The 14,688-nt window shown below is 42.6% G+C and overlaps 2 protein-coding genes across 10 annotated transcripts in view; both read left to right on the top strand.

Annotated features, from left to right (window-relative positions):
- The window catches only part of slc4a10a (solute carrier family 4 member 10a), a 30,707-nt gene extending 23,401 nt beyond the window's left edge, over nucleotides 1–7,306 (top strand). For 5 of the 8 annotated variants that reach the window (XM_081708028.1, XM_027018290.3, XM_081708027.1 and 2 more), the window contains 10 exons: nucleotides 265–426; nucleotides 555–668; nucleotides 924–1,085; nucleotides 1,389–1,640; nucleotides 2,311–2,379; nucleotides 2,526–2,699; nucleotides 2,794–2,916; nucleotides 3,430–3,491; nucleotides 3,692–3,802; nucleotides 5,682–7,306. In XM_081708028.1, coding sequence (XP_081564154.1) covers nucleotides 265–426; nucleotides 555–668; nucleotides 924–1,085; nucleotides 1,389–1,640; nucleotides 2,311–2,379; nucleotides 2,526–2,699; nucleotides 2,794–2,916; nucleotides 3,430–3,491; nucleotides 3,692–3,802; nucleotides 5,682–5,763 — 1,311 coding nt within the window. In that variant the 3' untranslated portion in view covers nucleotides 5,764–7,306. Of the gene's footprint in view, nucleotides 1–264; nucleotides 427–554; nucleotides 669–923; nucleotides 1,086–1,388; nucleotides 1,641–2,310; nucleotides 2,380–2,525; nucleotides 2,700–2,793; nucleotides 2,917–3,429; nucleotides 3,492–3,691; nucleotides 3,803–4,257; nucleotides 4,294–5,681 lie in introns of all 8 variants that reach the window. The other 3 variants (XM_081708030.1, XM_081708032.1, XM_081708031.1) reach the window with 3 other exon arrangements.
- A 3,353-nt stretch (nucleotides 7,307–10,659) lies between these two features.
- On the top strand, nucleotides 10,660–14,504 carry si:ch211-227n13.3 (uncharacterized). 2 transcript variants are annotated; one of them, XM_027018280.3, is made up of 6 exons: nucleotides 10,660–10,929; nucleotides 11,506–11,545; nucleotides 11,690–12,233; nucleotides 12,748–12,823; nucleotides 12,980–13,093; nucleotides 13,405–14,504. In XM_027018280.3, exons 1-6 carry the CDS (start codon nucleotides 10,868–10,870, stop codon nucleotides 14,033–14,035), a joined length of 1,467 nt encoding a protein of 488 aa, XP_026874081.3. In that variant the 5' UTR covers nucleotides 10,660–10,867; the 3' UTR covers nucleotides 14,036–14,504. The 2 variants fall into 2 exon arrangements, with proteins under 2 accessions (XP_026874081.3, XP_026874082.2); XM_027018281.3 differs by lacking the exon at nucleotides 11,506–11,545 and having other exon boundaries at nucleotides 10,663–10,929; nucleotides 13,405–14,501.
- The last annotated feature ends 184 nt before the right edge of the window (nucleotides 14,505–14,688 follow it).

Genomic DNA, 14,688 nt, shown 5'->3' on the forward strand with positions numbered 1-14,688 from the left:
CACACACTCTCTCTCTCTCTCTCTCTCACACACACACACACACTCTCACACTCTCTCTCTCACACACACACACACACGCACACACTCTCACAGCAACAGAACTGGAACTAATCCAGCAAATGCCCACCCTGTATAAATCACACATTTGCTGATATGTTCCCATGCTTCCGTAGCCTCTTTCTTTCTGTGAGTGTAGTAAAATGTGTTTCTCATAGATCTGTGATGTGGGTGGTGTAATACGGGTGGTGTAATGTGGGGGTGCAGGATTGTGTGAAGCACAGGGGAGAGTTCCAGGGCTCCGCCTGCGGTCACCATGGCCCCTACATCCCTGATGTCCTCTTCTGGTCCGTCGTTCTGTTCTTCTCCACGGTCGCTATGTCCTCCTTTCTAAAGGAGTTCAAGACCAGCCGCTACTTCCCCACCAAGGCAAGCCTTTGCGTGTGTGCGTGTGCGTGTGTGTGTGTGTGTGTGCGTGTGAGAGAGAGAGAGAGAGAGAGTGTGTGTGTGAGTGTGTGTGTGTGTGTCTCTCTGACACTTGCTGTGTCCTGCCACAGGTGAGGGCAGTCATTAGTGACTTTGCGGTCTTCATCACCATCGTTACCATGGTGGCGATCGACTATGCGCTGGGCGTGCCCTCACCTAAGCTCCAGGTCCCCAATCAGTTTAAGGTGAACCGCACACACACCCACTGCTGAATATTAGTGATCAACATGGCTGCTATGTTTCTAGCACTAACACGGTTTTTGGATTCACGTAGTAGGTTCTGTATCTTTGCCTTTTGAAAGTCTATTTTATGTAATCAGGCAAAGTTAACATGAATACCTTAAATCCTCATCTGTCCAATCCATGAAGTGCTACTGTCTGTGGGTGTGTCTGTGGGTGTGTGTGTCTGTGGGTGTGTGTGACTGCCTTTCTATCTCCAGCCCACCAGAGATGACCGTGGCTGGATCATAAGTCCTCTGGGCCCCAATCCATGGTGGACTGTCATCATTGCCTTCATCCCGGCTCTCCTCTGCACCATCCTCATCTTCATGGACCAGCAGATCACCGCCGTCATCATCAACAGGAAGGAACACAAGCTGAAGGTACACAGGCTGGAACGGGCCAAACACACACACACACATGTCTGTTTTCTAATAGTTGTGGTATTTCTAATAAATGTGTGCATGTGTCTGTATGGATGTGCGTGTGTGTGTGCGTGTGTGTGTGTGTGTGCGTGTGTGTGTGCGTGTGTGTGTGCGTGTGTGTGCGCGTGTGTGTGTGCGTGTGTGTGTGCGCGTGTGTGTGCGCGTGTGTGTGCGCGTGTGTGTGCGCGTGCGTGTGCGCGTGCGCGTGCGCGTGTGCGTGCGTGTACGTGTGTGTGTGTGTGTGTGCGCGTGACACCACAGAAGGGCTGTGGGTACCACCTGGACCTGTTCATGGTGAGCGTTATGCTGGGTGTATGCTCTGTGATGGGTCTCCCGTGGTTCGTGGCAGCCACCGTTCTCTCCATCAGCCACGTGAACAGCCTGAAGTTGGAGTCTGAGTGCTCCGCCCCGGGAGAGCAGCCCAAGTTCCTGGGCATCAGGGAGCAACGCTTCACCGGCCTCATGATCTTTGTCCTCATGGGCAGCTCCGTCTTCATGACCTCCATCCTAAAGGTCAGTGACCCCTTAGTCCCAGCCACAGATGCTCTGACCACACGTAGAGTCTGCTATCCATAGGGCGTTAACCTGCCCACACGGCCAGTTGCATTCTATTTGGCTATCCACACTTGCACGTATACACACTTCCACGCGCCGTTTCGCACTGGTCCTGTCTTAGTGATCGGCTGCACACAGTGATGCCCAGTAAAAATGAACCTTTCATAGCAAGAGGAAGTCACTGGTACCTCACCATTAAAAGGAATTCAAGAGTTTTCCCTCACTGGGAAGTCACTGGTAGCTCACCATTAAAAGGAATTCAAGAGTTTTCCCTCACTGGGAAGTCACTGGTAGCTCACCATTAAAAGGAATTCAAGAGTTTTCCCTCACTGGTACCTCAGCATTAAAAGGAATTCAAGAGTTTTCCCTCACTGGGAAGTCACTGGTACCTCACCATTAAAAGGAATTCAAGAGTTTTCCCTCACTGGGAAGTCACTGGTACCTCACCATTAAAAGGAATTCAAGAGTTTTCCCTAAGGCAGCAATAATTAAGACAGATCATTGCTTTTTTGCCCATGGACTGTGGAGAAAGCTGTGTGGGGTCACTGGGGTTGAGTTTAGGGTCACTGGGGTTGAGTTGTCTTTTTTAGCCACTAAACAGACTGTGTCATGTTTCCTTGGCCTCTAGTTCATCCCGATGCCTGTCCTGTACGGAGTCTTCTTGTACATGGGTTCGTCCTCTCTCAGAGGGATACAGGTACGTATCATAACACTACAGCCTGAAACACTGGAACTACTGGGCCATAAGATGCATATCAGCAAAATAACTGAAATTCCTCCAGACTTAGGATTGTTTGCGAAGGCCGCTGTCATGGTGAAGATTGTTTCTCGTCCCGTGTGCAGTTCTTTGACCGTGTGAAGTTGTTTGGGATGCCAGCGAAGCACCAGCCTGATTTTATCTACCTGAGACACGTTCCTCTGAGGAAGGTGCACCTGTTCACCATCATCCAGCTCAGCTGCCTGGTCCTGCTCTGGGTCATCAAAACCTCCCGCGCGGCCATTGTTTTCCCCATGATGGTAAAGACACCTGAGCGGGGCAGTGCACGGAACCGGACTCTGATCTCAATGCAGTGAATTTGCAAATACTGTGTGTGTGCGTGTGTGTGTGCAGGTGTTAGCCCTGGTGTTCATTCGTAAACTGCTCGACTTTATCTTCACTAAGAGAGACCTCAGCTGGCTCGATGATCTCATGCCTGAGAGCAAGAAGAAGAAACTGGAGGATGCCCAGAAGGAGGTGTTACACTGTTACACTTCCTTCACACCCAGCTATTGGCTGACTACTTGGCTGACAGCCAATCACAGTAGAATCCGCTTACATAGTTCCCGTCCTCCTGCTGATTTAGTTCAGTCTGATTGGTTGGTCGTGGCAGAGAGTAGACATGAAAGGAGGGGTAATTATGACTGTTTTGAGTTTGTGTCAAACATGTTTAATCTTATGACGTTATCAATCAAACAAGCCACTGAGGTTGTGGATTATATTCTTTGTTGTATTGAGCTGTTATTATATTGTGTCAGTAAAATGGACCCAATCCATCCTGTTTACATACTTTTGTATGAACACAGTACCTGTGAGGTTTTGTTTATGAAAGCTAACAAATTTGAGACAATACTTTTTAAAATACCTTCAGAAGCAAAATTCAAATATTTATGGTATACTCCAGTCATGGAAAAGGTGGCACAGGTGATTAAGTAACTCTGATGTTAAGGAGATGGATTCTGTTTGTGTGTGCATTTGTTCTCCCGACAGAGCCAGAGTGTGATGGTCGAGGATGAAGGGATTGTGCAGGTGCCACTTGAAGGGAATTTCAGGTAAGCAGGAGGATTCCTAATGGGTTCAGTAGTTCAGGAAAACCACCACAACCTTCTTGCCTGTTGAAATTCCACTCAATGGGAATCCAAATGCCCCATTCATAACCTGTGGAATTGCTCCCTGGGTACAGTTGATGTTTTGGGAGGTGGAGTGTGCCTCAGTCAGTGTGCACTGAGCACCTTTTCTGTGTTGTTTTAAGGGACGACCCTTCAACAGTCAACATTTCAGATGAAATGACTAAGACCTCTTTTGGCAATGTTTGGAAAAGCCTCAATAAAGACAATGGCAAAAAAGATAAAATCGCAAAAAGGTTTGAATTCACAATTCATTTTGTCCTTTAATATTACTGCTTGTTAATGTTAACAGCCCAGTATTAAACATTTAGATATCCTCAATGCACTAACCTGGAGTCTCAGCCAAACAAGCGGTGTAGTATTGCTGTGTTATAATGCACCTTAGGGCTGACGTATTGGAAGATGCTCATTTCTAGATAAATTATTTGTGCAGGATTATACATAATTTTCAAATGGCACATTTTCTGTTTTAATGGGTGGTATTTTCTGACCAATCGGACGGATTCGGGTGTGTAACTCTTGCGTGTGCATTCGCTGTGCTGCTCATGTGTGAGTGGGACAGCTAATATGGAACATTGTCCAGACGTGGGAGCCCCTTGGCACTGCCTCACTAAAAGCCGTGATGTCCCCTCTGCTTCTCACTCTACCTTTCATACCTTGACTGCGTTTCTTGTCCCATGTTACCTATCAGCTCCCCTACCTAACCTCAGAAGCTGCCTGTCCAACGGTAAGAAGTGCCCCAAAACCTTCTTCTGCCCCATCTGTTCCTGGTCATGTCAATCGCAAGCTTCATCACATTTTCTTATTTTTATTTTCTCGAAAGTTATATATCATGTATTTTCTTTACCATCAACCTTAGTCTGATAATAAATGCAGCCATTTATTACATAATGTCAAACCAGCACAATACGAATACTTACGGTTTTGCTCAACTTCAGCTTGGTTTGAATGAAAAACTCAAACCAAGTTTTTCTGCGTGTGTGATGCTGAATCGGGCGACTGCTGTGATTTCAGAGTACGTGTGGAGATGCAGTAGTGAGAGTGTGAGCACACGTCTGTGTATGGGATGGGGGATGTGTGGTGATGAAAATATAAAGCAAGGCGTTTGTTTTTAATTCACAAGCATGTGCATGGACATTCATTTACTTCTTTTCCAATCTGCATTTCAAGACACTCGAGGCCTGATCTCAGATCAGTATAAAAAGTACATTTCTACAAAAGTACATTTCTACAAACAGCATCATCAGTTGGGGCTTGTGATTCACAGTGTGGAGCATTATAACCCTAACCCCATAACTCTAACCCTAACCCCATAACTCTAACCCTATCCCCATAACCCTAACCCTAACCCTAATCCCATAACTCTAACCCTATCCCCATAACCCTAACCCTAACCCTAATCCCATAACTCTAACCCTATCCCCATAACCCTAACCCTAATCCCATAGCCCTAACCCTAATCCCATAGCCCTAACCCTAACCCCATAACCCTAACCCCATAGTGCTAACCCTAACCCCATAGCCCTAACCCTAACCCCATAACCCTAACCCCATAGCGCTAACCCTAACTCCATAGCGCTAACCCTAACCCCATAGCGCTAACCCTAACCCCATAGCGCTAACCCTAACCCCATAACACCCTAACCCTAACCCCATAACCCTAACCCCATAGTGCTAACCCTAACCCCATAGCCCTAACCCTAACCCCATAACCCTAACCCTAACCCCATAACCCTAACCCCATAGCGCTAACCCTAACCCCATAGCGCTAACCCTAACCCCATAGCGCTAACCCTAACCCCATAACCCCCTAACCCTAACCAATGACGTTTGCACACAGAACACACGAACCTCTAGAGATCAAAAACAAGCTGTGAAGAAAACAATCAGCCCTGATGTGATCTGCTGTTAAGGAGTTTGAAATGTTGAGACATTTTTCAGCTAGAGAACGTTTTGGGGTTGGATTTCCCCTCACGCTCATGTTTCGAGGTTATCAGGGTTCGTCTTTGCATGCTGCTCTTGTTTGTGAGTCTTTCTTCTTCAATGCTTCTGTTTTGTTCTTTGTTTGAGCTCTTCACCTCATCCTCCATTCTCTTTTCCTGTCACACCTTTCAGTTCTCCAGCAGATGACTTTAGCAGAGCTGGGAACACTGAAGAAAAGAGGACCAGGGACTTCAATAGGGAGACCAGTTTGTGACGTTACTGCAACATTGTGTTGCTTTGCTTTTTTTAAAAATGTTGAGGTCCCAGAATAACAGTATTGTGCCACTATATAGCACTAATTTATGTTTTACTGTGTGTCACTCTGTTCAGGCCTCATCACATGTGTTTTATGTATGTGAGTTCTGAGTGTTGAAAAATACGTGTATGTGAAGGAGACGAACGTGTGTTGTTATCTTTTCCCTTTTGAATGATCCAATTTAGCTTCACCTTTAGGAATTTTACATTTTTTTAGATACTTTGTTTTAAACTAGTTGCATTTTGTATGTTTTGTATATTTTTTGACAGTAGATTAACCTTTTCAAAATCCATGTCTTACAGTACAAAAGTTTAGTTCATCTAAGAAATTAACGTATTTTCATTAAAACATCCCTTAGCACAAGGATTACATCTAAATATAGTATACGATATTGGAAAACAGTAAAAAAGGTTAATTATAACATTCAGAATAAATATTTTCTGAGGGGAACATCTATATCATGTATTCACATCTTAATAACTGTGTAGTAAATGTCTGTCTGAACATGGAATTAGTACATTAACAATTTTTTAAGAATGTTAACACGCTTCTTTGTAATACCTTCGACAATAACAGCGACCGATATTTTTTAAAGTAACTTTGTGGACTGTTGTATTTTGTGAGGTGTTTGTTTTTGTTTTTTTTGTTTTTTTTTAAAGATTTCTTAGTTTTATGGTTCAAAATACTAAACATAAAACTTTACAAACCTTTTTAATATTCTACATATGGGCTGATGACAAATAGATGCACTGAATAAACTAGTTAACATATATTTTGTAAAAAGCCGTCAAACCACAACAGTATTTAGTGATTATATCTGTTTTGATCTCCAATCACATCAGTCCTACAGGAGATTTCATGTCCTGAAAAAATTGATTATATAACTGTGCAGGCCAGACTCATACAGACGAGAGATGCAATAATCCTTTTCATAAGAGGGCATTATATCATGTATAAACTAGAAATAAATGAGAATCATCTTAACATGCAACGATGTGTTTTGTTCATGTGTAATATGTAGTAAATAAAGTGTCTATTTAATGTATAGATACTAACATAGCAGGAGAAGGAAGTGGGTGTTCATCTTGATGTCAGTACTACTGGAATGTGATACTTGCCATGTTCTTTTCTTGCAATATGCTTTTGTTTTATTTCAATATTGTCACTTGTATATGAAACCAGTCAGTTGAAGTGAATTTATGTTCAGTGACTATGAATTTAGCATCAGTCCGTCTTCGGTTCTGACTGACAGTGGTAATGGATTTATTCATTAAAGATGTACATGTATCATTATAACTGTGATATATTTTCAACCTATTAAATGTGAAATTAAACAATGTATAAAAACTTGTAGTTATTTTGTTCAAATTTAAATATTTGTCATTATATGAAAAGGAAGAAAATAGATTTTGTAGATTTCTCTAACATGCCACTGTATAACTACCACATAAGACATACTGTACACTTTATATATGTAACATAAAATATTTTTAAAAAGCTCTGTGCAGACTTTTTTCTGTTTTTCCTCGCTTGTTTGTTTTTTCTTTTAAAGGCTATTAAATGCCAAACTATTAAAGGCTAAGGCTAAATGTTATGTGCTATTTTCAGAAAAATATAGCAGTTCTTTGGTGATCAGGCTAATTTTATCCAGCTTATAAATAATCAAACCATTGCAGTATAATTGTAGTTACATAAATGAAGCTACATTTCCTATTTGTAGTATTGATTTACTGTGTTGTAGACAACCAGGCACTAAATCACAACCTCTTATTCTCCCGTGCAGTGACTGGAAATTACTTCCCTGATTTCATGCCAGATTCCAGGCATCCTCAGAGAAGAGGAAAGAAAACAATTGTCTGTTCACTACACCTGTAGTAGCTAACGGATTGCGTGTGCTCTCCCGGGCCTCCACTAGAGGGCGACAGTGAGCGGCCAGGACCTGCCTCCCCCTGTGGCCGAGCCTCCTTAGCCATTCATTTGTTGTGTTTTGCCGCTTCCTTGCAAGTCTTTGGCTTATCACGCTGCGTGCCTCCTGCTGGTGGGACGGCAGCTCACAGCTGGACGCCGACATGCAGGTCTAAGCCAGTTTGATTTACTGAATTATATCTACAGCTGTAGGCACAGTGAGCCAAGGCTGAGCAGAGTAATATGTGGAAACACAACACACTACAAATATAAAGATATAGTCTATGATGAAGAGTATGAAAATGAAACAGAATCAGTTATTTAAATAAAAGTAGGCAAGACGCTCCGTCTTTAAACAACAACTGCAATAACTTTATTGTGTCATATGCAGGCAATATGTGTATTCAGTATATATTTTACTCACTTCCTCTTTCACAAACACGCACACACACAGCATTAAATTATTCATATTAACGAACTCTTTGGTCCGTTGTGGTAGATTGTCTTGATGTGCTGTGTTCAGTCAGCTTTTCTGAACACCAGTACGCTACACTCCGCTGATGAAGCACGTGGTTTGTGCTGCATGTGCCCTCCTGATGTAGAAGAGACGTGTCTGGACCACGGAGCGTTTTGTCATATGTATACATTTTTTTTTACACGATCTTTTGAGCTTGCATGGCTTTCAAACAGAGGCGATCTCTTCAGGGATATTCAGGACACATCAGGGTGTTTGAAACCTGTCAACCTTCCACCCTGACTCTGAGCCTCTTTCCACTATGGAAGGTTGAGCCAGTTTCCATGGTGATGGCCAGGGTTAGGGTTAGGGTTAGATGGTGCATGGAGAGAGATCCTTTAGACACTTAACTTGCACACAACCAACAAAGACAACACAACATCTTATAACCCTTGTTTTACTAAGAGCTTTGGTTGAGCAGCAATGCTGTACTATCTGTAGAGGATATCACCTATGCAACTGAAGTATTATAGTTAGGTTGACCCTATAATATGAACCATGTTGTGAAATGAACTCACACTCAGAGATCTCAACATCTGACATTGAATCTGTAGTACAGCGTTCATAAAATGTACTTGAGGCACTGGGAAATGTGTTTCCTGGAGAATATTTCCTCACTGCTTGCTGTTTTCAACCAGCCTTATTGACGTTCCTATTAAAGTTATATTTACTCAGTCATGCTGTAAAAAAATCTAGTACAAGCAATCTTATCAGCACTCGTTAATAAACCCATATAACTGAAATAAAAACACAGTTGATCCCTTTCAGCAAATTTAACAGGTAAATATGTTGCAGTCAAATATTTGCTTTTTAGCATTAGATGGCCAACAGAGGGCGCCTTAGTGCTCCTCGTCATGCAGCAGCGCAAGCATCCTAAGCGAGAAGGAGAGAACAAAACACCGGTTTACTACACCTGTTCTGTACAGGCCTCGGCCCTCCACCAGAGGGAGACAGTGAGCTGATAGAAACCAAAGCAGCTGTAACCCCCAGCAGTTAAATCATTAGGCTTTAACCCTTATAAAGAGCATGCAGAAGTCACGCTAAACTAATCCTGACTAGCTAAACTGGAGTGAACTAAGCTGATCCAAGATCAGCTAAGTGTGATTGTGTAAATAAGACTTTATTCATTACCTTTCTCATACCCAGTGTCGCTGTACAAAAAGGGCAGGAAATATAGTGAGAGGGCAAAGAAGAAGAAGAAGAACGAAAAGAAGAAAAAACACGTTTAATTCTGTCGCATTTTCTCAGTAACTCTGGATAAACTTCTCAACAGGCCTGTGTTGGGACATTTTTTTTTCAATCAAATCTTCTAAATTCTGATTTAATGTGTTCCAGAGAATACTGCTGAGATTAAATACTTATTGTTTAGCCTGACCACTGTGTAGTTTGTTGTTTTTTAAATTTATTTTGCATTTTATGATTTTAAGTGTTTTATTTGTGCACTTTTTGATAATTGTTCTTTCTCAATTTGAATCTTTGGACTTAAAATGACTTAAAATGGGCTTATTTAAGAATGATTTAACATTCACAAACAGTATTTAATTTCAGGTTTTCTGAATGCGGGAAAACAACACTACCTGATTTGGATGCACCAAATATTGATTTGACTGAATTTACTTCAATCCAGTATGGTAATAAAGTGATACTGATAGACAAGATCACTAACTTAGAACACGGTAGATTACTAAAAGTAACATTTGCAGTAATGGTTGTGAACCTGAGAAAAACGCATTTTAAAGTGGAAATGAAACCTGCGATTGTGTGTGAGATCAAAGTGTGTGCTGTGCACAGTAAGTTCATGTCACATCCAACATTTTCTTCCGGCTGGTGGAGATATGTTCATGCCTACAACATGCTTGCAGAGAAGAAGAAACTACGCCAAAGATGTTTTAAAACAAGCAGAGACATCACCAAGCAACAGTGCCCACTAAACTAACGAATAGACTGCGTAAATCGCATTAAACCGCCCAGTTCACACACTGGTTGATTACTAAAGCAGTACCAGTGGTTTGATGCCTTTAAGGAGGATGCATTGGGCAGCAGGGCACAGCAGCAAGGCATCATCCAGGAGCAGAAATACCAGGGTCCTACTGGATAAAAACCATTTGCTGTACAAAAATGAATTAAGGTAGATTTTCTTTGATTTTTTTTAAAAACATAATACTTACTTCTACTTTCCGAAATTAAAGTAAGGTCATGGTCAAGTGGTGACAAAATATTTATACTTTTAGTTTTTAGCCATTTACCTCCATTAACCCCCATTCATTTACTGGATCACAGGCACCTGTAGTGTATGACAAATATGACAGAGTGGACAATCTCCACTCTACACATATACAAATATGACAGAGTGGTAAATACACATATACGAATATGACAGAGAGGACAATCTCCACTCTACACATATACAAATATGACAGAGTGGTAAATACACATATACGAATATGACAGAGAGGACAATCTCCACTCTACACATATACGAATATGACAGAGTGTTAAATATACATATACGAATATGACAGAGTGGTAGATCTCTAGTTTTAATTTTATTTTGTATTTGTTGAAGGTAGACGTTGGGGTGTGTTCATAGCGCTAGTTTGCTGTCGTGTCTGTGAGGGGAGAGGGGCGATAAACATATCCGGCATGATAAATGTCTTACCAATGGATCTGATGAGACAAATAGAGTGCCGACGTTTCCAGACTAAGTAAGATTCATAACTAAAGCCATTTTTTTTGGTAAACTAAACTTATAAACGTGTATTCAGCTAGTAGCTGTAGCTTTTGTCTGGATGCCCGTAGCTAGCTTAGCTTAGCTAACCGCAAATTAGCCAGTCATGCAAAACCACGTTAGCTAGCCAGCTAGTAATGAAATAAGACTTAATTATGAATTAATATTTAACGTTAGCTACCTCCCCAGCTGTTGTCCTCGAAATGTCCCTAAGTAGCTACGTTTCGTAGGTCAGATAGGCTAACTGGTCTTGTTATGGCCTTGAAATCAAGTTAAATTAGCTAGTTAGCATAGCATAGCTAGCGTTAGCTTACTACAAAAATACTCTTCTGTTGTTGGTAAAAGCACCCGTCCACTGTCAGTCCTTTAAACCTCCAACACATCGTAAAACGTTATATATGGATGTCCAAATGATTATATAAATATAACGAGCCTGAATGCAGATATAGGCTAGCTAGGCTAGCTGGTACAAGGGAGACTAAGCGCTGTTACTAAACAACATGAGAGGAGTTAGGGGGGAATATTTTATATTGTTTTTATAATACGTTTATAGGCCCTGCAGTGAAAGACAGGAGTCCAAACGCACCGTGAAGGTAAAATCCATGTTATAAATATGGAGTGAAGTGCTCTTAAACCCTGGTTGTTGGGTGTTTTGAAGTTTAGTTCACTCAGACATAGATTTGATTGATATGCCTGTTTAGTAGCATAGACTTTTTTACATTTTCTTTAACTTTTAGGCAGTGATCCTAATTCTTAGTAAGTTGGAGTCCAACACCAGGTGTTTCCAAATGAAGAAACTGTTACAACAGCAGAACAGTCAGAGGCACTTAAAAGATGTGACCCAGAGAGACTTGAGGACCACCGTCCGAACCAGACTAAGGAACACGGGTCCAGGACGAGTGGGCTCCGGCTTGGCTGCTGACTCCACCTGCTTTTCCAGCTGGTCCGACCAGGAATTGACCTCGCTGCCATCAGCAGCAGATGATCTCACTGGTGTCAGCAAACGTGTCGGTGAAGGGGCTGAAGAAACTTGGGAAGCACGCCAGCCAAACAAGAACTTTCCAGGACAGAAGTGGAATTCTGATGATCCACGGTGGTTTCCCATGGAGAGTTGTGCCGGTTTTGATAGTCAGATGGATGACTCCCTGTCAGAAGCCACTGTAACCTCTGGTCCCAGTTCGCCCCACAGTACCAATGTTTCACTCCAATGCAGAGAGTGTATGAGTCTTTTCTCTAGAATGAGAAGACAAAAACCTACAAAACCTACAAAAAGGAACAATGGTAACTATTTCAGATTCTATTGACTTGTTTCACAATATGGGGAAAATTACAGCATTATTACGTATTATATGTTTTGTAGTATAAACATATTAGTGACCTCTTATTTTGATGGGGGATTTATTCTGACTGAAATGTTTTGCATATGTCATGTAAATTCCATGGCACATTGAATAACCCACAGGTCTTCTATAATGCAACACTGCAGGAGTGGTCCGAGAGAAATGTGCAAATGTATTCTGATTGGCTGTTTACCTCTGCGCTTAATTAGAATGGAAACTGTGCGTATGTGCACTAAACAGTCCCAGTCCCGTCCATCAAGTTTCCCTGCACTTCATTATTTAGTGCTTTTTTTTTTTTTTTTTGCATATCAGCACAGACGCCTCAACCCAGCACCTAACTGCGCGAGAGTGAAATGGCTGTGCTGAATCAGGGAAAGCACTAATGTGTGGACTACAAGAGCTGTCCTGGGACACAACACTGAATTAAAAGCGCTGCTCTCTGATTATCCCCCCAGACCCAGCCTCTTTTTCCTGTGATACTTGGCTGCTGGATAAAGCATGGCGCCCACAGAGACAGCGACAAGTCAAAGGGTAGGTATGCTTTGCTGAAATGCAGGCATCTTGCTTTTATTGAAGGCCTGGCAGAACATGGTGGAGCGGCACATATGTTGGACGTTCCTGTGCTGCTAGCCGCTTGTGGTCATTGGAGAAAGACTGCTTTACTGTGCATGTGTTTTCGTTTCTCAGAAGGCTGTGGGAGCACCTGAAGCGGATCAGAAAGCAAGCGGCTGAGCGCTGCGACGGTGCAGCGACGTTCCGTGCGCAGGGCATCTGCTCCAGACCCCACGTGTTCCTACAGAGGTCTGTCCTGAAACAGTGGTCTGAAAAGTATATATAGATCAGAGCAGCAATGATGATAAATGTATGAACAGTTATCATTCCTTAGTCTGAATGTCGTGTATTTAACTAGATGCATTATATTATTATTTATGTTTTACTCCAAAACCATTAACGGTGCCAGCACTGATGTTTAGGAAAAAATATAAGCACTAAAAACTGACTTTGGGTCAGCAATAAATGTTCATTTGACTGTAAGGTAGAATGTAGCATGTATTCTGTGTCATGCTAAGACATGCTAAGATGATTGTGCGTTTTCATGCGTTTGTTTACAGGAACTTGCGCTGCTGCAGGAAAACATCAGCTGCTGTCAGTGGAGCGTCTGACAGCCACGTGGCTTCCCAGAGACGTCGCAGGAAGTCCTCGTGGCCTCCGCTCAGCAAGAGACGGCGACGCCAGAATGGCAGGCCGTCCTTGAACGGATCCGGCACAATGCGGCACGTGTCGGCTCAGGAGCTTAGCGTGGAAGCCAGCACTGCAGCGCGCGGGGCCCAGACGGCCCCGGAGAAGCCAGGGGCCATACCCGACACAGCCGGCGTCCTGGGCGCGCGGCCAGACAGCAGGGGACAGCTGGAGGGAACCCGCAGGGTGCTGAAGTTTGACAGCACTCCTAGTCTTGTAACTATGGAAACACAGGACACAAGGCAGGAACTGGTCCAGGAGAGGAGTGCAGGAGGAAGGTTATGTGAAGGCCCAGCAGATCTCTTGCTGGCGGACGGTGCGCTACGGAAGGGCATGTTGGAGGACTCGAGTGGGTTTAGAACCCCTTTGGAACTGTCCAGCATCGGGTCAGAGGTCGGCAGGAAGGTCCAGGCAGCGCATGCCGTGCAGAAGAGCAGTTTCAGGTCGATGTTAGCTGCACTTGAAAAGAGTCGCAACTGCATTTTTAAAGAAACTGACACGTGATCTTTTCCCAGAGGCCGTCTCACTGTAGAAGCCACGTTCTGTAGGTTTTGTGAATTATTTTTTGAGCCATTCGGTTCTGTTATAGAACTCAGAGGTTTTGGGTAAAAGAACATTTTTTGTTAACCTTCCTGAAGAATTTCACAGCTGCTTTCTGCATTTTTGGTTTGTCTTTGTCTTTTGTGTGTGTTTGTCTTTTGAGTGTATTTTGTTGCGAAGGCACGGTGTTGTTGAGTTATTTCACAACTACTAATCTTAAACATATGTTCTAGATTCGTAGCTCCTCCAGTAACTTCTTTAATAGCCTTTGGAGATGTTGTGGAAAACGGCCATTGGAATGGAAGTTATGTACATTTTAATACCGACATCCAGTGTTGACATGTATTCAGGACGGCGTTACAACAGCTAAAGACATGCATGTTTCAAGTACTACCACAAATTGTTTGTATGCTTAATAAATGTTTATATATAAATAAATACTTCAAATATTTATTAACCGAACAAACGTAATAGAATTAATAATGTTTTTTATGAACAAAAATGTTTTAATGTTGTGAAGTGTGATGTTTTTTCGTTGTAATGTCTTTCATGCAGTTCCAGTATGGGCCAGCTGGTGGTGCTAGTGCTACAACATCCACCACTGTCCCAGTCTTCCA

Source organism: Electrophorus electricus, chromosome 26, assembly GCF_041902795.1.
Source record: "Electrophorus electricus isolate QZ-2024a chromosome 26, ASM4190279v1, whole genome shotgun sequence".
Lineage (NCBI taxonomy): Eukaryota > Metazoa > Chordata > Actinopteri > Gymnotiformes > Gymnotidae > Electrophorus > Electrophorus electricus.

What these genes read in the sequence shown, in the direction of transcription:
- si:ch211-227n13.3 (XM_027018280.3), top strand. Translation starts at nt 10,868, where the DNA reads ATGATAAATGTCTTACCAATGGATCTGATGAGACAAATAGAGTGCCGA. An exon ending in TGCCGACGTTTCCAGACTAA is followed by an intron (nt 10,930 to 11,505) that starts GTAAGATTCATA and finishes ATACGTTTATAG; the next exon opens with GCCCTGCAGTGAAAGACAGG. An exon ending in CCCCACGTGTTCCTACAGAG is followed by an intron (nt 13,094 to 13,404) that starts GTCTGTCCTGAA and finishes GTTTGTTTACAG; the next exon opens with GAACTTGCGCTGCTGCAGGA.